Consider the following 23,566-nt stretch of genomic DNA (forward strand, 5'->3'; position numbering starts at 1 on the left):
AGCCTTGGACCCGGGCATAGGTGCCAAGGTCTAGGGCCCTTGGCATTGGGGACCTAAGCTCGACCTTGGCGTTCTCCGTGCCGAGTGCACATGTCCCCAAGCCAAGAGCAAGGATCCTTGGTTGGCTGACCAGGGGACCCAAGACTAAGCATCGGAGTTTGAGCGCTAGAGTCCAGCCATATTTTAGAAAGTGATTTTTGATTTTTAGAAAGAAAATTGTTATCCTGATAAGCCATTGACTCATTTCCCTAAGCGATTTAAACATTGAAAAATGAGCAAAATATTTTGTGACAGTGAATTTTCTACAAAAAAAAAATGGACTCTCAATAACTTTTTGTGTAATTTTGATTTCATGACTGTCAATCCGATTTAATGGTAAACAAAAACAATTTAATGAGATAGACGAAGTAGGGCTGGACAGGAACCGGCTCAGTACGTCGTGGATGATATGAAAGTTCACATTCCTCCGGCTTTCTTCTTTTCATTTCTTCTCGTCTTTTGGCAGGATCCAAATTGGTACAACATATATAGGGTCACACTCCAACTCTACAAGTATATGAAAATGACACTACCGTCCTTCTACTCGAAAGACATAGTCTCAAAACACATAATCAATCACACCCCGTACGGTACTTACTTGAGTGCCATATCTTAATTTTATAATCCATAACTTAATTTTAAGGTGACTCATATATGACCCGCTTTCATAAATGTGGGTTAAAGTATAGGTCTGTGACCATTTTGACACCCGCACTCAAAATAAAAGATATAGATTGTTATTCATACGCGTAAAGCCTGAAATGCAAGGCAACACTCAAAACACCAAGCGAACTTGTCATCTTTCTCAGATCAGCAAGGCGGGGAAAACTGCTCAAAAATGGGAGCAACTGGAGTTCTGTAGGAGAAGCGAGTTGCCGAATCCAAACGTGGACAACCCTACATCGAACTCCACCAGATTATCTTCTATCTGATGACCTCCGATCACCATCGCGCCCATCCCGTACGATCCTCCATCCAAGAACCCCAGGCACATCACGTCCTTGTTCACCCTCACCATCGAATTCGCCCCTTCTATCCTCCATTGCACAGCGCCCCGGAGCACCAGCACGATCGTTGGCATGTCCGGACCGGCCAACCCGCTCTTCACTGTCTTCGCGTTGAAGCAAACCCCGAATGGTGCGACCGGCGTCGCCTTCTTGATCTTCCTGTCCTTCGCCTCCTTGGTGAATTCCTTCACCAGAGGCGTGAAGATCTCCGAGTGGAGGAGCATGTACGGATTGAGAGGGTTGATCGTGGCCCCCCCGAAGCCGTCCTTGTCTATCTGGAGGACCGAAGAGTTGAAGGTGACCTGAGCGAAGTTGACTTTGATGGCGGTTACATTGATGGTGTACCCATCGCCTTCGCTGGAGACAGGGGCGATGCTCCCTGGACTGATGAGGAGCTGAGTGCGGTGGAGCAACTTCGCGAGGTCTTGCTTGATCGAAGGCCGCGTGTACGGGCGGCCACCGACGTAGAGGTCACCGTGGCCGGATATGGAGGAGGAGGAGGAGGAGGAAGGGAGGCAGAGAGCGAATATGCGGGCGAGGTTGAGTTGCGAAGGGAGCCTGGCGGCGAGCGAGCTCAGGTATCTTGCGAGCGCAACCATGCCTTGGGCTGATTCCGGCAGGTTCTCCGCCCAGAACGATTCCGCGCAAGTGAAAGGAAATTGTTGCTGGAATAGAAAAAAAGGGAAGAATTAGAAAAAATAATAATAATAATCGTCTCCATTTGGCGAGATCTCTCTAAATTATTTCATTTTTAAAGTCTTGTGGTTCATGCACGATGACACGAAATAGTCCCACTTGTTTATATGAATTGACACCTTTTTTTTCTCAATTCAATGATTCAATCGCCTTACCTGTTAAATCGTATTTATAAGTTCGATCATGTCAGCACGAATTAATACGAATTACAAATCATGTTATGCCGGACAAATTATTAGTTCTATTGGCACAATGAGGTTCGGACGAAGTAATAACATTTTTCGTCCGCTAATTTCTGTATCGTGTTAAACTTTTTTTCTGTGTTAGACACAAGGTGAAAAGCTGTATGCAAAAGTCAGAATCTTGGCATCAGAGGATGCAAAGTGTAGGTGAGGGAAAATTCCAGGGTGGATTTGAAAATTTGCCTTGGTTTGGGAATCCAGATTAATGTAGTTAATTGAAGTTCTCATTCAGGAGATATTTAACCAAGATGCGCGTTAGCTTAAGTGGTGACTAGACATGCCACTCCTCTGTTTATGGGATAATGACACTATGGTCCATGAACTATTGAATGCTATAGATTTTTACATAAAACTATCTGTTGTATTTAGGTTTGGCCAACACCTTGAAAAGAACAAGTAAACGAAAGAAGATATTCGACTCACAAATTTGCTCCTGGACGGGTGCTTGATCCCCTTCGGGTATTGCAAGACCAGGACGTCCTCGCCAAGTCCGGTGGACGTCATCAGGTCCGAGGATGGTGTCGCCAAGATGACGCCACACGTGCTGTTGGTGCAGGTGGTACCGCTGGGGCCGTAGGAGCAGTTGATGCAGCCACCGCCGCCAGGGACGTCGCACCTAGAGGAGTTGCAAGGGACGTGGCGAAAGGATGAGGACTTGTAGCCACTGCAGTTGAGCCACGTGAACTGGCCCCTGAGGTCGAGGACCGCGTTCATGGCGGTGGGGGGAGTCCCCAGCTGGAGGGTGACGTAGTAACGGTTGGTGGAGTTATCTTTCTTGACGGGGAATACGAGCGGAGCGGGTATGGCTGTGGCCGTGGCAAAGGCTAAGATGAAGCCGAAGAGGAAGAGGGGAATGAAAGGAGGTGATGCAATGGTTGGAGAGGTGGCTGAGAAGAGGAGCGGGAGAAATGCGAGTTTATATAGACTCCGCTAGAAAAGCAAAGGCAAATTGATATAATCGGACTTAACTGGATTTAATTAAGACTCGTCAAGGCCTCTTCCTGCTAAGTCAACGTGGGTTGATAGAAAAGGACAGGGATCAACCCTGGGGTTTCGGAGTCCAAAAGCGTGAACTGTTGCGCAGAACATTAGCGGGCCATGCGCATTACAAAGAAAGCTGAGTAACGAGGCACAAATTCTATTCAAAAATGGAACACGTGGTCCGCCGTTTAAATTAATGCGACTCGTTATTAGACAATGCATTGTTCAGACACAATTAGTCTGCATCAGGTTTTGGTCGCACGTTACTTCACTATCTTCCAAAGCATTGGCAGTTCGATCGAGTCACGTAAGAAATTATCATAATGCTCACCCAGTAGATGGGTCGGTGTTCGTTTGATGTTGAGAAACGAAAACGAAATCCAGATCTCAAAATCACACCAAGACTGCAAGTCTGTAGAATGGGACAGAGGGATAGATCCCATCTGTACCGATCTTTGTCCATATGTTCCACCAAGTCAGACCATTGAGCTAGGGTTTGCAACGCTCTCGACAGTCAATCTCAACATCATTCATGGCGGTGGGGGGAGTCCCGAGTTGGAGGGTGGTGTAGCACTGGTTGGTGGAGGCATCTTTCTTGATGGGGAAAAGGAGCGGAGTGGGTTTGGCTGTGGCCGTGGCCGAGGAGAGAGAGGAGGCTAAGATGAAGCAGAAGAGGAAGACGGGAATGAAAGGAGGTGGCGGCATTGTTGGAGATGTGGCCGAGAAGAGGAGTGGGAGGGATGTTGGGTTTATAGAAACCCGCTTCTGCTTTTTAAAGGCAAAAGGACACTATAAGTGCCATAAGTTGTGTACGGAGATCACTTTGGTGCCATAACTTTTTTTCGGATCACTTTGGTGCCAAGTCGGAGGAAAAGAGATCACTTTAGTGACTCCGGCCAAAATTTCGGCCAAAAAAAGAACCACGTCAGAAGTTCGGCGAGCCACGTCAGATTTCCGGTGAGCCATATCAGCATCGGAAATTAATAAAAAAAGAACCACTTCAGATTTCCGGCGGCCATGTCAGCATTGGCACTAAAGTGATTGTTTTTCAAAAAAGTTGGTACCAAAGTGATCCGAAAAAAAGTTATGGCACTAAAGTGATCTCCGTACACAATTTATGGCACTTATAGTGTCCTTTTGCCGCTTTTTAAAGTAGTCAATTAATTTCGTTAAATTAGGTTTATTCTAATGTTGAAACTCCACCGCCTCGACCGTTGTACAATACTAAACTATATGAATGCCTTATTGACGGCTAGAATAGAAAAGGTAAATTATCTGGGTACACAAACTATGCCGATGTGATAAGCAAGGTCCATATATCATAATACGTGACATCCACGTGTATTTCTCTTATAGGATGTCCGATATAAATCTTGCTTTTATTTTGAAACTTGATTAACTTAGCCTGTTAAAATTATCCACATAACTCCGACAGGTTGCTCAAGTAATAATCGCGCTCTCTAGCTAGGGTTTTTACCACCGTACTTGTATATTTTCTCCGACGGTAGGGATCTCATCCGAGTCAAAAGACTAGGTTCAGTACGTTCACATGAAACATGTACGTTCAGAATATCTGCAGCACTACAATCCAGCAAATAAGACAGCGAGCTGAGTTGTAATCAGTAGTATTAAAATGTTCAGTTCCATTATTCTCGCAAGCAATCTATTTTAAAATTGGATTCAATTAAGGCCTTACTAAGGTATCTCCCTGCTATGGCAACGTGGATTGATAGATAAGAACAGGATAAACTCTTGGGTTTCGAAAGGGCCATAAAGAAACGGGGAGCTTTGGAGCACAGACTCCTGAAATGCTGTCATTCTCCACAGAACTTAATTAATTAATCTCTACGAAGACTCTCTCTATCTCCAATTAACGACTAAAACATGTTGTTCGGCGTTTAAATCAATGGAACTTTTCCAGACATAATTGCCTGCACGGGAGTTGGGCCGCACGCGGATTCTCTATCTTTGGCATTTCGATTCCAAGTCAACAACAGAGCGATGTTCGTTTGATGTTAGAAACGAAACAAATCGAAACTTTAAAATAGGAAAAATGATATAAATAGTTTTTAAACTTTAACCTAATGTGTAATGTGATCTCTGAAATTTTAATTTGTTCGATGTGGTCCCTGAACTTTTAGTACATATTCAAACTAGTCTTTGGACTATATGAAAATATTTAATGTAGCCCTAAACTTTTGATGCAAAATCCATTAGTGGTGCGTTTCTGGACCGGTTGGACAGGCAGAAGTCCAAGCAGAAGGCGAAACGGTGATGCGACTAGAACCGGCGAATCCGGTTGATGACATCGGATCGGGCTCAAATTCGGTCGTTTGAAGCGAAACGGCGGTCTGAACAAAACTCATGGCCTTTGGGGACGACGCGCTACAACATTTGGAGCAGCGTTTAATGGAATGCTTGGATCAACGAATTGATCAAAGTCTTCGTCGTTTCGAAGAACGATTTGACGAGTTAACAGATCGATTCGAAGGTCTCGGCGTTGATGTGAGCCGGAATTAGCGAAACGGCAGAAGACCGGGTGCAGATCTTGCTCGCGGTGATCCTGTTGATAGGCATGTTCCTGTCCGCAGGTGGAATTGTCCGCAGGTGGAATAACCCTCTGTTTTCAGAGAGTTCGGAAGAAGAAGAAAACGATTATTTTGATGAGGAACGTGCTGATTATGGCGGCAGACATCGTCATGGAGGATTTCAAAGAGGATATGATAGGAGAGATGGAAGACGACGTTACGGCGATCGTGAAGGTAACGACTTTAAATTGAAAGTCGATATTCCTTATTTTAATGGAAGTATGGGCATAGAAGAATTTCTAGATTGGACTGCTGATATAGATAGATTTTTTGATTATATGGAGACCCTTGATGAGAAAATGGTGCGATTAGTAGCCTATAGATTAGAGGGGGGTGCGTCTGCATGGTGGGAGAGATTGCAGAATAAGAGGGAGCGAGAAGGGAAAGATAGGGTTCGAACTTGGACTAGGATGAGGAGTCTGCTGAAACAGGAGTTCCTTCCGCTCGACTATGAACAGATTATGTTCCGGCAGTACCAACGTTGCCAGCAGGGCAATCGGACTGTACATGAGTATACGGCCGAATTTATGAGATTGGCGGAGCAGAATAATCTAGCGGAGACGGAGGGACAGCAGGTGGCTAGATATCTCGATGGTTTAAAACCATTCATTCGAGATAAAATTGGGGTGCAGTTTCTGCGAAATTTAACTGAAGCGAAGAATATGGTGATGAAGGCAGAATTGATGCAGCAAGACAAGGGAAGAAGAACATACGAAAATTATCGAGGTAGCAGTTCGAGCACTTCGATAGAGAAGAGCGGTTTCAACAACTGCAACAACCTAGGGCGAAATCAAGAAGATAAGGCATTAGGAAGGCGGCCTATGAACGAGCCGAGGGATAAGGGAACGAAAGCACAGAAAACTGCGAACCCTAACCCTTATGCTAAACCAGCCGCAATAAAGTGTTATAGGTATAATCAACCTGGACACTGATCTAATGAATGCCCTCAGAGAAAAATCGTAAACGTGGCAGCGAGAGATGAGGAAGAAGATGGGTATTGCTGTGAGCCAGATGGTGAAGAAGACGATTTTGAAGATGAAGAAGGGGAAGTAAATTGTGTGGTACGCAGGATGATGTTGGCCCCAAAACAGGAAGATGATTCGCAACGCCATTAGTTATTCCGAACTAGGTGCACTATTCCGGGGAAAATATTTACTGTGGTTATTGATAGTGGAAGCATGGAGAATATCATTGGGAAAGAGGCAGTGAAGAAACTAGGAATACCCGTGGAGAAGCATCATAATCCCTATACGTTAAGGTGGATTAAATTTGGAACGGAAAGCATTCAGGTGACTGAGCGATGTAAAATTCCATTCTCCATTGGAAAATATCATGATGAGCTGTATTGTGATGTGGTAGACATGGATGTATGTCACGTGTTGTTTGGGAGGCCGTGACAATTTGATGTAGATGTGCAGCATTCGGGAAGGAGCAATCAGTATAACCTCGTGAAGGATGTAGTTAAGTACACGTTGCTGCCACTGAAGAATAAAGGAAAACAAGCTGCTGAAAATAATTTCCTTACCCTTACAAGGAAATTGATGCTAAGATTAAGGAAACCCGACAGATTCACGCGTTAATAGTGAAATAGGCATTCGAGCCAGAGGCTGAATTACAAGTGGAGGAGCAGCCCGAATCAGTTAAGCCTTTATTGAAGGAGTTTAGTGAGCTGATGCCTGTGGAGATCCCAGATGGGTTGCCGCCTATGCGCGATATTCAGCACCACATAGACTTAATTCCTTGTGCTAGTCTGCTTAATTTACCACACTACAAGATAAGTCCTAAAGAGAGCGAGATTCTAAAAGAGAAGGTGGAGGAGTTGTTGCGAAAGGGGCACATTCAAAATAGCATGAGCCCATGTGATGTTCCGGCCTTGTTGACTCCTAAGAAAGATGGGAGTTGGCGGATGTGTGTAGATAGTAGGGCCATTAATAAAATAACCATGGGTTACAAGTTTACAATTCCGAGATTGGATGACATGCTGGATATGTTGCACGGTGCTAAGTGGTTCTCGAAGCTGGATTTGAAGAATGGGTACCATCATATTCGGATTCGGCCTGGAGATGAGTGGAAGATAGCTTTCAAAACAAAGGAGGAGTTGTACGAATGGTTGGTAATGCCTTTCGGACTTTCCAATGCTCCAAGTACTTTCATGAGACTTATGAATCAGGTTTTGAAATCTTTTATTGGCAAATTCGTTATAATTTATTTTGATGATATCCTGATTTATAGTAAGACTAAGGAGGATCATTTGATGCACTTAAGGGAGGTGTTGACAGTTTTGCAGATTAATAAGCTGTATATTAATCTTAAGAAGTGCAGTTTTTTAACTAATAAGCTGTTATTCTTGGGGTTTATTATTACTGCTGAAGAAATAGAGGTAGATGAGGCGAAGGTAAGAGCAATCAGAGAGTGGCCGACTCCTAAAACAGTTTCTGACGTTAGGAGTTTTTATGAGTTGGCTACTTTCTATCGGCGATTTATTAAAAATTTCAGTACTATCGCAGCCCCGATTACTAAATGTATGAAGAAAGGAAAATTTCTATGGGGAGAGGAAGCAGAGAATAGTTTTGTTATTCTGAAGGAAAAGTTATGTACTGCACATGTTCTTGCCTTACCTAATTTTGATAAACTGTTTGAAGTGGACTGTGATGCCAGTGGAGTGGGTATAGGAGCTGTTTTGTCTCAAGAGTGCAGACTAATTTGCTATTTCAGTGAGAAGCTTAGCGAGGCGAGGCAGAAGTGGAGCACTTATGATAAAGAATTCTATTCGTAAGGGCTTTGAAGACCTGGGAGCATTATTTGATTGGGAAAGAATTTGTCCTTTATTTTGATCATGAAGCTTTGAAGTATCTAAATAGTCAGAAAAGGATTAGCAAAGATATGCATGCGTGATGGTATCAATTTTTGCAAAAATTTCCTTTCAGATTACAGCACAAGTAATGTGTGCATAATGTCGTAGCAGATGTGTGACATCATGAAAATTGGTCTATTTGGGATTTATGAAATACTGGATTTTATGAATGTACTCGTAGTTAGCTCTCGCCCGGAACTGATCATTCCTGGGATACTAACCATTAGGAAAAGGCTAACGGGGGATTTAAATTCGTGCGACTAAGAGAAAATTCGATCGTGAATCGATTTTCGACCATAAAATCGCCGAGGTGACATTTTGATGCCACTGTTGGCCGATCTGAGGATAAGTAGGGGTCAGTTCGCCACTGTCATAGTAGTAGATCGCGGGTGATTCCACTGGACTACGAAATGAATTGACGAGCGATCCTAAACTTATACCAAACGATCGTGCCCCTCGGATCTAGTGATTGCTCCTTGCGATTTAAATGACAACCGAAATCGTCACGAGCCGAACGAACTTGCACGTGACTCGATTTATTATCAGTCACGGGTCGAATATGTTAATTTCCCCAACAAGCCGCCCGTTAGTTTGAGAAACGCTCGAGTTGCGTTTAATAAAATTTAATTATTTAATTGAGCCCAAATTGGACATCGGAAAATTAGGAAGTCACAACGGGACGTTAGGACGACGTTGCGGTTGGAACGTGTAATTTTGGATTATCCCGATTCCTTCAGAAAAATTCGATTTTGGCGAGAAATGAGGAAAATGACCGTTTTACCCTTAAGGATTTGTAAAGGGTAAGTTTTAATAAGGAAGGGCATTTTGGTCATTTTGCCCTGGCTTTGGAAAATGACAATTTTACCCTTGGACTTTTTTAGAAATTCCCAAATTGCCCTTGGATATTTTGGGAAAGATTCGATCTCGGCCATCGGTTTCAAGATAAGATCAAATCTGGGCCGTCGATTAAAAAGGTTAGAGAGGGGCAAGATGGTAAATTTCCAATTGGGTCAAAATTGCACTATTTAGTCAAGACCTCTCTCTCTCTCTCCTCATTCTCTCTCCCCTCACCTCACGGCAGCCCCCCCCCCCCCCCCCACCAAGAACTCTCCCTCTCTCTTTCCTTGGCCGAGCAAGCCGCCGCCGTCGCCGTGCGCCGATCGCCACCGCCGAACCGCACGCCGCCACTCACCGTTGACCGCCACCCGTTTTCCGCTCGAGCCGAGTTAGCCTAGAGTTCGGGTAAGTCGCCCCCTAAACCCTATTTAGGATATCGGGTATTAACGGGCTCGTTTAGACACGGTTTAGTGTAGTTTTAGGGGCTGTTTAGAGTTGGATTAGGGGCTGATTGTGATGGAATTAAGTGCTGGAATTGTGGACTGATCATGGCTGAGAAGTGGGCTGGATTATGGTGATCTAGAGACCAATTTAGGGGCTAGTTAAGGCTGATTTATGAGCTGGGTTAGAGCTAGAACTTGAATTTTTGAAGTTCGGTGTGAATCTCGGATTCGCGGTTACTGTACGTCTTCGATTTACTATTTTTGTGGAGAATTTTGTGGGCCGAATTTGAGGAAGGTTTCTTCATGAAAGTTTCTCCCAACATCTTGATGTATAACATATTTTAAATTTGGAATTGTTGGAGTCCATTTGGGTCGCACGAAAACCCATTCTCAGACCGTATCAAAACTGCCCGGAACACTGTTCATCCCGACCTTCGTGTCTTGCCGAATTTTTATAAAATTTTCCAGATCTATTTTCAATAAACTCCCTCCACAAAAGTTGTTGACGACTTTCATTTCTATGACATATAAAAATTTCAAAGATTTTCAAGGTGATTTGGGTATTGAAAGAAATGTATTTTTGAGGACAAAATAGTCTGTCAGAGCGAACTAATTCTGGTCTGATTTCGAGGGACAAAAAGGCATGGTTCCAGATTGAATTGGATCTCGTGTTCTTCATAAGAAATGTTAATCAAGATGTTTTTTATGATATATCCAAAATTTAGAATTTTTGGAGTTCGTTTACTATTTATTTTGATGGGATTTTGGTCACTGTGTAAACTACTCAGATTTATCCTGATTCTATGGATTTCATTTTTATGAGCGGTATGGCGGGAGTGTCGAGGTTGAATAGTTGCTGCCCTCGTGACTAGGATTGATGCTTGAATGTGTGTTATATGAGTTGATTTGAGGATGAAATGAGGATGTTTCGGGGCTAGAGTGAGACTGAATAGAGTGCCAGACGTTGTGGGATGGAATTGACGAGCTTAGGGCTCGATTTAAGGACAAATGGGGTCGGTTTGGTGGTGGTAGTGTGGCTGGATTGTGGTGTTTAATATGGTTGGAAATGAGCTTGGAAATGTCGAATTTATGCCTATGAACGTGGCTGTGTGTGTGGGCCCGTGAGTGGCCTTGTGTGTTTATTGTACCGTGATTTGATGGATTGAAATGTGTTTTGTTATGTGCACGCTCGGACCAAATTGAATTAATTGTTAAATTGGCCATGTCAAATGCTTAGTGAGCATGAATTGTGTGTGAATTAATGCGTGCACGGGCCACGTGTGATTGGCCAATTGAGTGTGGCAAATGATTGTTGAGCATGTGCATGAGTAAGAGAGTGAATGTGGTGTGGCATGTGCGATTGTGGAAATTGTGCTGTCCTGAGGCATGTACTTCAACGCGGGACGATGCCCGGTATTACCGGAAGACTGCTAGCCTGAGGCGTGTACTTCAACGCGGGTTGTGCAGTAGGTGGTAGATGTTGAGCCTGAGGCGTGTACTGTAACGCGGGCAAGAAACATGGCCTGAGGCGTGTACAGTAACGCGGGCCCTGGAGTGTTGTGATGAGATAGTCGCAGTGGACCTGAGGCGTGTATTGTAACGCGGGTCACTGGCGAGTGATGTGGGAAAGAATGTGACGAGGCAAGCCGGAATGCTTGAAATGTGGTTTGAATATGCATGTGATTGCGTACGGTATGATTATGACTAACGTGCAGGTTGCACGCAGGATAGGCCCAGGTAAGAATAAATGATGTGCCTGCTATGTGATGACTGGGTGTGTGTGTGTGATTGTGTTTGTTGATTGTCTGGAGGTACGTGATAGCCTGAGTGGAGTTTAGGGTGTGTGCTTATTGAGAAGTGTCTCATGGTTGTTTCAACCAAACCATTTCAGAGCACCCGCCCGAGCCATGAACCTTCTACCGCCGTCGCAGCGTTTTGGGACTGTTATGCACTCTGATCATGATGTTGTAAGATAACCCGATCGAGATTGAGGCCGAATCGGAGTCGTCGGATAAGCATGTGCCTGATGAGGATTCCGAAGAGAGTGAGTCAGGATGGACGCCATCTAGAGGGCGTAGGGATTAGTTTGGAGCTGAGGAAGACTTTGGAAGTGCCCCATTTTTGGTGTAGTGCTTATCCAGGCTACTAATCTTTTTGTGATATCGGTGGTTTGCAGTTTAGTAGTTCAATGTGCATATTTTGCTTTGTGGTTCGTAAATTGGCGGTTGTGGCATAAGTTTATGTTGTAATTGGACATTGTACTTAATTCGAGGTATAGTATAAGATTTGGTGGTTTGACAATTTATTTTCCCTAGTACCCCAGGTAAATCATTGTCTGGGTGTTTGTTGTTTCCGCCGCGATTAAACTCTGATGGGTTCGTTTGGGTCGGCAATCATTCCTGGGACGTCGCACTAATTCGACCGAAGAAGGATGTCGCGAGCTCGATGGGATTCGGGGCGTGACAAGATGCATTGAGTAGGAGAGCTGGCTTGTTGATTATATTAAGCCAAGACACCTTGAGGTTCAAGCAGCTGAAAGACTGTTATGCAGATGATGATGACTTTGGGCAAATTTGGAAGTCATATGCTGCTGGTCAACCTGTGCAAGAATTTTATGTGCAGGATGGCTATTTGATGCGTAGCAACCAGCTTTGCCTTCCTCGAACATCATTACGAGAGAAGGTAATTCCTGATTTACACGATGGTGGATTAGCTGCACACATGGATCATGATAAAACTATTGCTGTAGTCCGGGAGTGATTTTACTGACCCCAGTTGCGTAGAGATGTCAGCAGGTACGTACAAAAGTGTTATGTTTGCCAGACTGCTAAGGGGAAATCTAAGAATACAGGTCTGTATATGCCATTACCTGTTCCTGACAATATATGGGAAGATCTGTCCATGGATTTAGTGCTTGGTTTGCCACGAACACAAAGAGGTGTGGATTATGTTTTTGTTGTAGTTGACATATTTTCTAAGATGGCACACTTCATTCCTTGTAAAGAGACTTCTGATGCAGTAAGTCTGGCCAGGTTATTCTTTAAGGAGGTGGTTCGTTTGCATGGTGTCCCTAAGTCTATTACCTCTAATAGGGACATCAAATTTGTAGGGCATTTTTGGTGGACTTTGTGGAAACTGTTTGACTCATCTTTGAATTTCAGTAGCACAGCTCACCCGCAAACTGATGGGCAAACAAAAGTGGTTAATAGAACTCTGGGAAACTTGATTCAAAGCATTTGTGGAGATAAGCCGAAGCAGTGGGATGTTGCTTTATCACAGACAGAGTTTGCTTATAATAATACAGTTCATAGTTCTATTGGCAGGTCACCTTTTTCTGTTGTTTATACAAAGGCGCCTCAGCATACTCTGGATTTAGTACGGTTATCTAAGCAAGCGGATAAGAGTGTAGCGGCGGATCATATGGCTAAACAGATCGTGGAAGTGCATCATGAAGTTCAACAGAAGCTAGAGGAAGCTAATCAAAAGTATAAAGCTGCAGCAGATAAGCACAGGCGGAAGCAGGTGTTTGCGGTAAGTGATCAGGTCATGGTTTTTCTTCGTAAAGAGCGATTACCAGTTGGATCTTATAGCAAATTGCAGCAAAAGAAGTATGGGCCTTACACTGTCAGCAAGAAGATCAACGATAATGCTTATGTTATAGACCTTCCATATAGTATGGGCATATCTAACACTTTCAATGTTACTGATTTATCACCGTTTCATAAGTCCACAGAGCCGTTATATCCACATCCTGATTTTAACTCGAGGACGAGTTCTTTTCAAGTAGAGGAGAATGATGCAGAATCCATTAGTGGTGCGTTTCTGGACCGGTTGGACATGCAGAAATCCAAGTGGAAGGCGACACGGTGATGCGACTAGAACCGGCGAACCCGGTTGACGACATCGGATCGGGCTCAAATTAACGGCGGTCTAAACAAAACTCACGGCCTTTGGGCGTGATTAACGATGGATTTTAGCGATTCGGGATCGTTTACATGGATTTTTCTATTATTTTAATATTTTTATGAGTTTTAATTTTAAGGGCAGTTTTGTAATTTTGATATTTTATGATTTATAGTCCTAGTAGGATTTGGGGATATATAAGCTTGTTTTATGGTTCTTTTTGAAGAAAAACATTATCATCAATATTGAATTTCGAGATTTCTTTCTCTAAGCAAGATTTTGCTTGAATTATTCGCTGAACGCTGCGTCAACTTTTAATTCGATCAATATATTTCCTGAACTTTTGGTACATAGGACTGTAAGAGGAGGACCTGTAGTCGCCATGTGCGTTGCAGTCAGGCCACGTGTACTGGCCCGCAAGGTCGAGGACCGCGTTCATGGTGGTGGGCGGAATTTCGAGCTTGAGGGTGGTGTAGTACAGGTGGTGGAGGCATCTTTCTTGACGGGGAATACGAGTGGAGCAGGCTTGGCCTTGGCTGTGGCCTTGCCCGTGGCCGAGGCCGAGGAGAGAGAGATGGCTAAGACGAAGCCAAAGAGGAAGAGGGGAACGAAAGGAGGTGACGACTTTGTCGGAGAGGTGGCTTAGGAGAGGAGCCACACGAATGTGAGCTTTATATAAACTCGCCTGCGTCCTATTTTTAGAAAAGCGGATTAATTTCATTAGATTAGGTCTATTAAAATAGTGTTTAGACCCCACCATCTCTGACTGTTTGTACATTAATTGCAAATTATCTGAACTACTGATGAAGAAGAACACGATAAACCCTTAGATTTCGGAAGGGCCATCTTTGCTTTGTCCAATATCGTGAGCTTTTGAGCAAAAGATTCCTGAAATCCTGTCATTCTCCACAGAATGTAATGAATGGAATATAAACATTCTTGTTGGACGTTTAAATTAATGGAACTTCTTCAGACATAATCATCTGCATGGGAATTTGGTCGCACGTGGCTTCTCTACCTTCCAAACCATTGGCAGTTCGATTCCAACTCGGCAACGGATACGAAACAAGTCGGAGGATCCGTTTATTTCGCAAAAAATAAATAATTTAGAAAATATTTTATAATTAATTATTGCTTGAATCGATTAATGAATGAAAAATATTTTTATTATTTACGAATTTATGTCGATAATGAAGATACTTTTCATCGATTAATTATCTCAATAGTTACAGGAGATTAGTTTTTGGAAAATATTTGTCATAGTTACGCGAGCGTGAGCTGGCGTTCGAGCTCAGGAAGCCGGGAATCTAGGCCCACTGCCGAGGTCCTAGGTGAGGGCATGGATGCTTGGGAACCAGGCACAGGCACTGGCTACAAGGCCTGGGCTTTGGGGACCCAACCTAGGCCTCGAGGATCCCAGTCACCTATCCCGGGCCAAGGAGCCAGGGTCCTTAGTTTGGCCAACCTGGGGACCTAGGCTAAGCGTCGGAGTTCTTGGTCCGGCCGAGCAGGGGACTCAGGGCTAAGCCCTGGAGTCCCGAGTTCAAGTAGCGCTGGAGAGGGACCACCTCTGTCCGTTGTGCGTGATATGAGAGTTGATGTCCTTCTGATTCATTGTCTGAAAAATGAAATGAAGACAGTGCCCGATGTCCTTTGGAAAGAGCTCCATCGGTACATCATGTATAAGACATGTTTCTTTATTCATGCCAGAACACCTAGCGAACTTACCATCTTCACATCAACAGCTCAAACATGGGAGCAACTGCAGTTCTGAAGGAGAAGCGAGTTACTGAACCCAAACTTCAACGACCCCACGTCGAACTCCACCAGATTATCCTCCAACTGATGACCTCCGATCTCGATTGCGGTCCTTGGCTCCGGTCCTACATCCAAAAACCCCAGGCACATCACGTCCTCGCTCACCCTCACCATCGAGTTCGCTCCTTCGATCCTCCACTGCACGTCGCCTTGGAGCACCAGCACGATCGCCGGCACGTTCGGACCGGCCACCCCGCTCTTCACCGTCTTCGCGTCGAAGCAAGCCCTGAACGGGGCAACCGGCGCCGCCTTCTTGATCTTCCTGTCCGTCGCCTTCTTCGTAAATTCCTTCACCAGAGGCTTGAAGATGGCCGACTGGAGGCCCGTGTACGGTGTAAGAGTGGCGATTTTAGTCCCCCCGTGGCCGTCCTTGTCGATCACTAGGATCGAGGAGTTGAAGGTGATTGGAGCGGAATCGATTTTAACGGCAGTTACGTCAATGAAGTATTCATCGCCATAGGTGGAGACATCGGCGATGCTCCAGGAATTGATGAGGAGCTGAGTGCGGAGGAGCGATTTCGCGAGGTCTTGCCTGATCGGGGGTCGCATGTACGGGCCGCCGCCGAAGTAGAGGTCTCCGTGGCGGGATTCGGAGGAGGAGGAAGGGAGGCAGAGAGCGAGTATGCGGGGGAGGTTGAGATGCGTGGAGAGCCCGGTGAAGAGTGTGCTCGGGTTGGTCGCGAGCCCGACGACGCCTTCGGTGGAGTTCGGGATTCCCTTCGTCCAGTACGACTCCACGCAAGAGAAACGAAATTGTCGCTAGAAGAAGAGAAAGGGAAGATTAGAAAAATTATAATAATAATAATCTTCCTCTGAATTATTTCTCCAATCTTTTGTAAGTCTTGCGGTTCGGTACGAAATAGTCCGCTTGTTTATAGCAATTGTCACCATCTTATCTCAAATTCAATGATTCAATCACCTCACATGTTAAACAGTAATTACATGTTTGATCGAGTCAGCACGAATTAATACGAATTACAAATCACGATATCACGCGGCTGAACGAATTGTCGGTCCCATTAGCAGAATGAGGTCAGGAAGAAATAGTAGCATTTTTCGCCCTCGAATTTCTGTATTTTCACACACTTTTTTATTTCGAATGGTGTTAAGACACAAGGTGAAAAGCGGTTGTGTTTCGGTTGAATCATAGGATGTAATAACTTCTGCTACCTAAGAAACTATTTATGCTCTTGACTTCGGTTCAAACGAAAATACTTCTAATTATATTAGAAATCGATATGATCATATATAATAACGAACCGGTCCCGTTACAGTTAAGCTTACGAAAATATCGATTGGATCTTATTGATTAAACAGGTCGAAGAGGTTCCTACTCGAGGATGCAGTATTGAGTGTATCTCTCGCCTTTGCAAAAGGAAAAGTAGAAGAAAGAAGATGTTCGACTTACAAATTTGCTCCTGGACGTGTGCTTGATCCCATTCGTGGAGGGCAAGACCAGGACGTCCTCACCGAGTCCGGAGGACGTCATCTCCTCCACGTATGGGGCCAACACGAAGACAGAGCATACGCCATTGGTGCAGCTGAGCGTGGGGGGGTTGGAGCAGGAGGTGCAGGGCCCTCCGTCGTTGGGCCCGCACCTAGAGGAGTGGCAAGGGATGGGGCGATAGGAGGAGGACTTGTAGCTGGTGCAGTCGAGCCACGTGAACCTGCCCATGAGGTCGAGGACCGCGTTCATGGAGCTGGGGGGAGTCCCGATCTGGAGGGAGGTGGTGTAGTAGACCTGGTTGGTGGAGGCATCTTTCCAGACGGGGAATACGAGCGGAGCGGGTTTGGCTGTGGCCATGGCCGACAAGAGAGAGGAGGCGAAGATGAAGCCGAAGAGGAAGAGGGGAATGAAAGGAGGGGATGGCATTGTTGGGGAGGTGGCTTAGAAGAGGAGTGAGAGGAATGTGAGTTTATATAAACTCCGCTTGGATGCCTTATGATGGCTAGAAACGAAAGGCAAATTGAGGTCTCTTCCTGCTAAGGCAACGTTGGTTTCGGAACCCAAGAGCGTGAGCTGTTGCGCCGAACATCAGCGGGCCATGCGCATTACAAAAGCTGAGTAACGAGGCACAAATTCTCTCTGTCCAATTCAATAATAAATCACGCCGTTTAAATTAATGCAACTACGTTTTGGTCGCACGTTACTTCACTATCGTCCAAAGCATAGGCAGCTCGATCGAATATGAAGAAATTATTCTAATGCCCACCCAGTTGATGGATCGATGTTCGTTTCGTGTGAGAAACGAAACGAAATCCAAATCTTAAAATCACACCAGACTCCAAGTCTGTAGAATGGGATAGTGGGATGGATCCCATCCGTACCAATCTTGTTGTCCATATGTTCCACCAAGTCAGACCATTGAGCTAGGGTTTGCAACGTTTTCAATAGTTAAATCTCAACGTTGTTGGTGGTGGTGGAGTCCCGAGCTGGAGGGTGGTGTAGTACTGGTTTGGTGGAGGCATCTTTCTTGACGGGGAATAGGAGCAGGGCGGGTTTGGCCGTGGTCGAGGAGATGGCAAAGGCAAAGATGAAGCCGACGAGGAAGAGGGGAGTGAAAGGAGGTGTGAGGACATTGTTGGAGAGGTGGTTGAGAAGAGGACTGGGAGGGATGTTGACTTTATATTAAACCCGCTTCCGTTTTTTAGTGCAGCCGATTAATTTCATTAAATTAGGTCTATTCTAATGTTGAAACTCCACCTCGACTGTTGAACAATACTTCTATAAGGATGCCCTATTGACAGCTAGAATAGAAAAGGCAAATTATATGGGTACATAAATTATGGCAATGTGATAAGCAAAATCAATCACAATATATGACATCCATAAGTATTTCTCTTACGGGATCTCCGATATAAATCTTGCTTTTGCTTTGAAACTTGATTAATTTAGTATGTTAGAATGATCCACATAACTCAGAGGGGTTGCTAAACTAATAATTACGCTCTCAAGCTAGGGTTTTTACCATCGTGCTTGTTTTTCTCAGATAGTAGAAACCTCATCTGATTCAAAAGACTAGATTCAATATGTTCACATGAAATAGGTGCATTCAAAATTTCTGCAGCATAACAATTAAAATGAAGGGTGTCAACGATTCGGTTCGGTTCAATTCGGGTTTCCAAGATACCTGAACCAAACCGAACCATATGGATTGGGTGTATGTTTTGACCTAAACCAAAAACACAATTAAGTTTAGTTTAGGTTTTGGGTTTCCTCTTCTTCTTTACTTTTTTATTTTTTTGCTTCGGTCAAGTGTTGACAGAGTTATAATTTGTGCTTAAATGTGTGATAGTGAGACCTATCTGCATGGATATAAACAGCACCAGCTTCAAAAAGAAATACTTTAGTATAAGCAGTACCTACTACTATAACTTCTCGAGGATTGACAAGTAAAATCTAGCCAATAGACTATTAGTCCGGACGAGTGGATGTAAGCTTACACCAAGCCGAACTACTATAAGCTCGTGTGCATTGTTATTGTTATCTATCTCTTTGTTCTTATGTACTTATTGATTGATAGAAGCACTGCATCACACTGTTTGATATAATCAGAACCTGCTTATATCAACACTTTGTTTTACTGGTCACGATTATTTCAAACTTGGTATATTTAATTCCGTAATATTTTGTCGAGTTTGTTGAGATCTACTGTTCACCCCTCTACATTCACGGAGGAGCCACTGAAGGGCGTTTTCCAACTATGACTAACGGGCTCCGGCGTGAGATCGCGGCAACAAGGGGCACACGTTTATGAAGAAATCTCACGACGGTGCTGGAAACTCCCGAACTCGGATGAAAGCGGGCTCACGGCGTTTCAGGGGTTGATCGTTACTCCAACTTCGCTGAAATCACCGGAGGACCCGCAAAGGGAAAACTCAAACTCGACAAATTTAATATGTAAGCTAGACGTTGCTTGGAGGAATTTCGGAGATCCCGAGACTCGCTGGGATGGCCAGTATTGGTCCTCCGACGCTGCAGGGGCTGAACGATGCGAAGGTGTGTCTTGGTTGGTGCAGGTGGTGCAGCGGCTCGCCGGAACAGTAACTGGAAGCTTCTAGGGGGAGCTGAGATGCTGTTGTTGGTGTTGCTGGGCGATGGAGAAGTGTCGCCGGCTACAGAACAGGAGACCGTAAGTAGGGACTCTGAATGCTGGGCGACGTCAAGGTGCTGGTGTGGCGTCGGACGGAGGAGGGCAGGGCACGACAGCGAAGCAGATGGCAATGGAGAGGGCTGGTCGCAAGTCAGATGGTGGCTGGCGTCATCGGGATTACTCCACCGGAACTCGCCGGTGTTGATGGCCTGCTGCGGGAAGATGAAGGACGGAGGCGCTGGCTACGGTGTGCGCAGGGACGAAGGAGAGAGAAGATTTCCCTTCCTGTTTTTTTACTTTTTCTGCCCTGTCCTTTGTCTTTTTTCCTCTTTTGCCTCTTGATGAAAAACGTCCGGCCCTGGCCAACCCTTTCTCTGTTCTTTTTTTTTTTTTTACTTTTTCAACGCTCTCAAAGCCTCTTACTTATTACAAGCACAAGCATAGCACAAGCATAGGGGTGTGCAAAGAAATCAAAAACTGCCCAGATCAGCTCGGAAGCAGCGGTTTCCATGGGGACTAGTCTAGTTCCCGGTTTCAATTTACTGAAACCGGTGAGTATCAGTCCGATTCTCAATCCCAGGCATGGAACCGCCCTCCCATACCGGACCAATACATAAATATAAATTTCAGGCTCCAGCCTCATTTTCAATTATAGTAAGTCTTTCTCGCTTACCTTTTGTCATTTATCCTCCTACAATCCTACTTGCGTCTTGCGGTCCTCAAAATAGAAACAAAAGGAAGAAACCATATCCTCATCTCACTCTCATCGTGAGAGTCTCACGCGACAATGCCTTCAATTCTGTCGATGTGTCGCAAACTTGCAATTGACTCACGCCTGGCCTCCAGCCCTCCTACACATCTCGCATCTCCCTCACATCTTGCATCAGGCTCTCACCATGCCGTCAACTCTGTCGTTGAGTCGCAAACTCGTAACCGCGTGAAATTTTTCGCTTAAGGGTACTCATTCTTTTTGCTGCTATTGGCGAATTCGATTTCTGACCTAGGGTGCTTCAAAATATGTGAGATTTGCTGGTTTTTAGTTTGTCATTGCCTTTTGCTCTTGCTCTAGCTATGACTCTGGGTGGTCCAGCACTTACTTGAGCCTCTGTTAGCAGATAATTTCAGGGAATATACTTGGTCACCATGTTTGTAGTCTAGTTGTGAATCTATAGGGACCGGGAACCAACGGGCGATTTTCGATTCCAATTTTTCAGAGCAAGTCCTTAGTGGGCGGTTTCTAATTTTAGGGTGAGAATCGCCCACCCAAATCATACTCACCCCTACACAAGCCTAGGTTTTCCAATTAAGAATAGAATCTCTTTCCTTCCTAAAGTGGGCTCTCAAGAGATATGCTCTATCTTTAACTATAGGAAAATTCTATTATCCTTTATGATTTGAATCATGATAATATCAAATTCATTTTCTCCCAAGTTTGCTTTTAATAAATAAATACCAACTTGGCAACCCCCTCACACTTATAAATTTCTGCTACTTATATAGAATTAAAGGGCTTGGCCAAATATTCATTCACCGCAGGCTTAGTCCAGCTAATTCAATTAGACTGAGAATCATCCTACACCAATCCATTAACTCCAATGCAAATTATATGGGCTTATTACTATTAATGCAAATGCTCCTAATGTATATGCAATTTATCTAATATTTTTGTTTATGGGCTGAGGTTGATCCCTAATTTTCTATGCAATGAATGTCTATACAGGTCGTCAAAATTTAAGTGTCAATAGGCCTCGAGCTACCCGAGCATGGGTTGGCATTCGAGCTCGGAAAGCCAGGAATCCTATCCCGCCACCAAGGTCCCCAGTGAGGGCATAGGCACATGGGACCTAAGCACAAGCACTAGGTTACAAGGCCTAAGCATTGGGGACTCAACCTCAGCCTCAAGGATCCCAGTCACCTATCCCGAGCCAAAGAGCCAGGGTCCCTAGTTTGGCCAACCAGGTGACCTGGGGCTAAGCATTGGAGTCCCTTGTCTGGCTAACCAGAGGACGTGCGATAAGCGCAGGAGTCCCGGGTCCGCCGCGTGTGGAGGAGGAGGAAGGGAGGCAGAGAGCGAATACGCGGGGGAGTTTGAGTTGCGTGGGGAGCTTGGAGGCGAGCGAGCTCGGGTTTCTCGCTAGGGCAACCATGCCTTTGGTTGATTTGGACAGACCCTCCGTCCAGAACGAATCCACGCAAGTGAAAAGAAATTGTTGCCGGAATTAATAAAAACGGAAGAATTATAGAATAATAATTATTTGTGTTTGGCGAGATTTCTCTGAATTATTTCATTTTTTTTAAAAATCTTGCGGTTCATGCACGATGACATGAAATAATCCACATGTTTATATAAATTGACACAATTTTATGTCCAATCAAATGATTCAATCACCTTACCTGTTAAATAGTAATTATAAGTTCGATCTAATAAGCACTAATCAATACGAATTACAAATCATGTTATCGCACGCCAGACAAATTATTAGTTCCATTGGCACAATGAGGTTCGGACGAAGAAAAGGTAAAAAGAAAGAAGATATTCAGACTCACAAATCTACTCCCGGACGTGTGCTTGATCCCCTTAGGGTAGTGCAAGACCAGGACGTCCTCGCCAAGTCCGGTGGACGTCATCATGTCCGAGAATGGTTTCGCCAAGAAGACGCTGCAGGTCCCGTTGGTGCAGGTGGGCCCGGCAGGGCCGTTGCAGGTGGTGCAGCCACCGCCGCCGGTGACGTCGCACCTAGCTTATTTTACAAGCAAAGACTGGTTTCAGCTACACTCTAACTTGATGGGTTCAAGTGGGAGATGTCGATTTTGCAAGAGAGCTATTGATTTAGTGGACAAGTTGTCAATTTCATGATTATCGATCGACTACCTAGATGTCGATTTACAAGTTCATTGTTGACTTCAAAACTACTAAGCAAAGATCGATTTCAGCTACACTTTAACTTGATGGGTTCTAGTTGAAGATGTCGATTATGCAAGAAAGTTGTTGATTTAGTCGACAGTTGTCAATTTCATGGTTATTAATTGACTACCCATACATCGATTTACAAATTCATTGTCAACTCCGAGACTACTAATTCTAGACGATTTCCTTGCTTTTTTTTTTGCTAGAAATTAAACTTTATATTGCAAACAATGCAATTACAAAAAGGAAACATTACCTACATTAGAGCGAAATATAAAATAAGACTCTACTAGTACAATATTTTTAACTCTAGAAAGGAGATCATGGTAAAGAAAAGAGGATGTGGCGCCTATATGATTAGAGGCCCAATTTGCAAGTGCATGAGCAGCTCCATTCTTGGATCTACGGGTCCAGTCCAAGCTCCAACCTGGATTGTGCTGAAATTGAAAGCGAGAATCTGCAACGAAAGGTTGAATACTCTAAGGGCAAAGACCCTTTTGTTGGATGGCATCAATTAAGACCTTACAATCACTTTCAAAGATCGCTTTTCGAATGCCTAGGGACTGAGCATAATTGCAGGCGAGAAGGAGAGCTGCTGCTTCCACTTCCAACGGCGAGTTCCAACGTCCTCTCCTTGTCCAAGCTTGGACTACTAATCCGCTAGCCGATCGTGCAATGATACCTATGGCTCTTTTGTTATCTTTCCACGCACCGTCTACATTAAATTTGAGCTCTTGATCTGATGGTGGGAGCCAGGTGTCTATTCCTACTCCAATCGAATCGGCTTCTGGACTTGGTGCGACTGTGTTTTCTTCTTTGAACTTGTTTGAGAATTCCATGAACTCCTGTAAAACCAACTTAATTGCCTGGGAAGGATTTGGAATAGCTTGATCATGTAAAATGGAATTCCTATAAAACCACATTCTAGTACATAGAATCGCTGCATAGAGAGTGAAGAGTTTGCAATCGAATCCCATTATCTCTCGCAATTCGTTCGGGTCAAGGAAGTGGTTTATCATTTCCTTTGGTGATGTGAAGTTCCAAACAGATGAGATGATACCCCATGGGCTCTGTCTCCATAAAATCTGAGCCAAAGGGCATGCTGTGAATAGATGGACTGGTGTTTCTTCTGAATTTCCACACAACTGGCATGAAG

At 44.5% G+C, this 23,566-nt stretch overlaps 2 protein-coding genes across 2 annotated transcripts; both read right to left on the reverse strand.

Moving 5' to 3' along the window:
* Positions 1 to 865: 865 nt before the first annotated feature.
* Positions 866 to 3,670, reverse strand: LOC115684974 (probable aspartic proteinase GIP2). Its single transcript, XM_056313613.1, has 3 exons — positions 3,469 to 3,670; positions 2,408 to 2,871; positions 866 to 1,711 (listed from the first exon to the last, which is right to left on the reverse strand). Exons 1-3 carry the CDS (start codon positions 3,668 to 3,670, stop codon positions 872 to 874), a joined length of 1,506 nt encoding a protein of 501 aa, XP_056169588.1. The 3' UTR covers positions 866 to 871.
* Positions 3,671 to 15,201: 11,531 nt separating this feature from the next.
* Positions 15,202 to 17,212, reverse strand: LOC115685058 (probable aspartic proteinase GIP2). Its single transcript, XM_030610056.2, has 2 exons — positions 16,817 to 17,212; positions 15,202 to 16,167 (listed from the first exon to the last, which is right to left on the reverse strand). The coding sequence occupies exons 1-2, from the start codon at positions 17,210 to 17,212 to the stop codon at positions 15,337 to 15,339; spliced, it is 1,227 nt and encodes a 408-aa protein (XP_030465916.2). The 3' UTR covers positions 15,202 to 15,336.
* Between the last annotated feature and the right edge of the window lie 6,354 nt (positions 17,213 to 23,566).

This window comes from Syzygium oleosum, unplaced genomic scaffold (genome assembly GCF_021117445.2).
Source record: "Syzygium oleosum isolate NSW1041296 unplaced genomic scaffold, Sole_v2.1 Sole_v2.01, whole genome shotgun sequence".
Lineage (NCBI taxonomy): Eukaryota > Viridiplantae > Streptophyta > Magnoliopsida > Myrtales > Myrtaceae > Syzygium > Syzygium oleosum.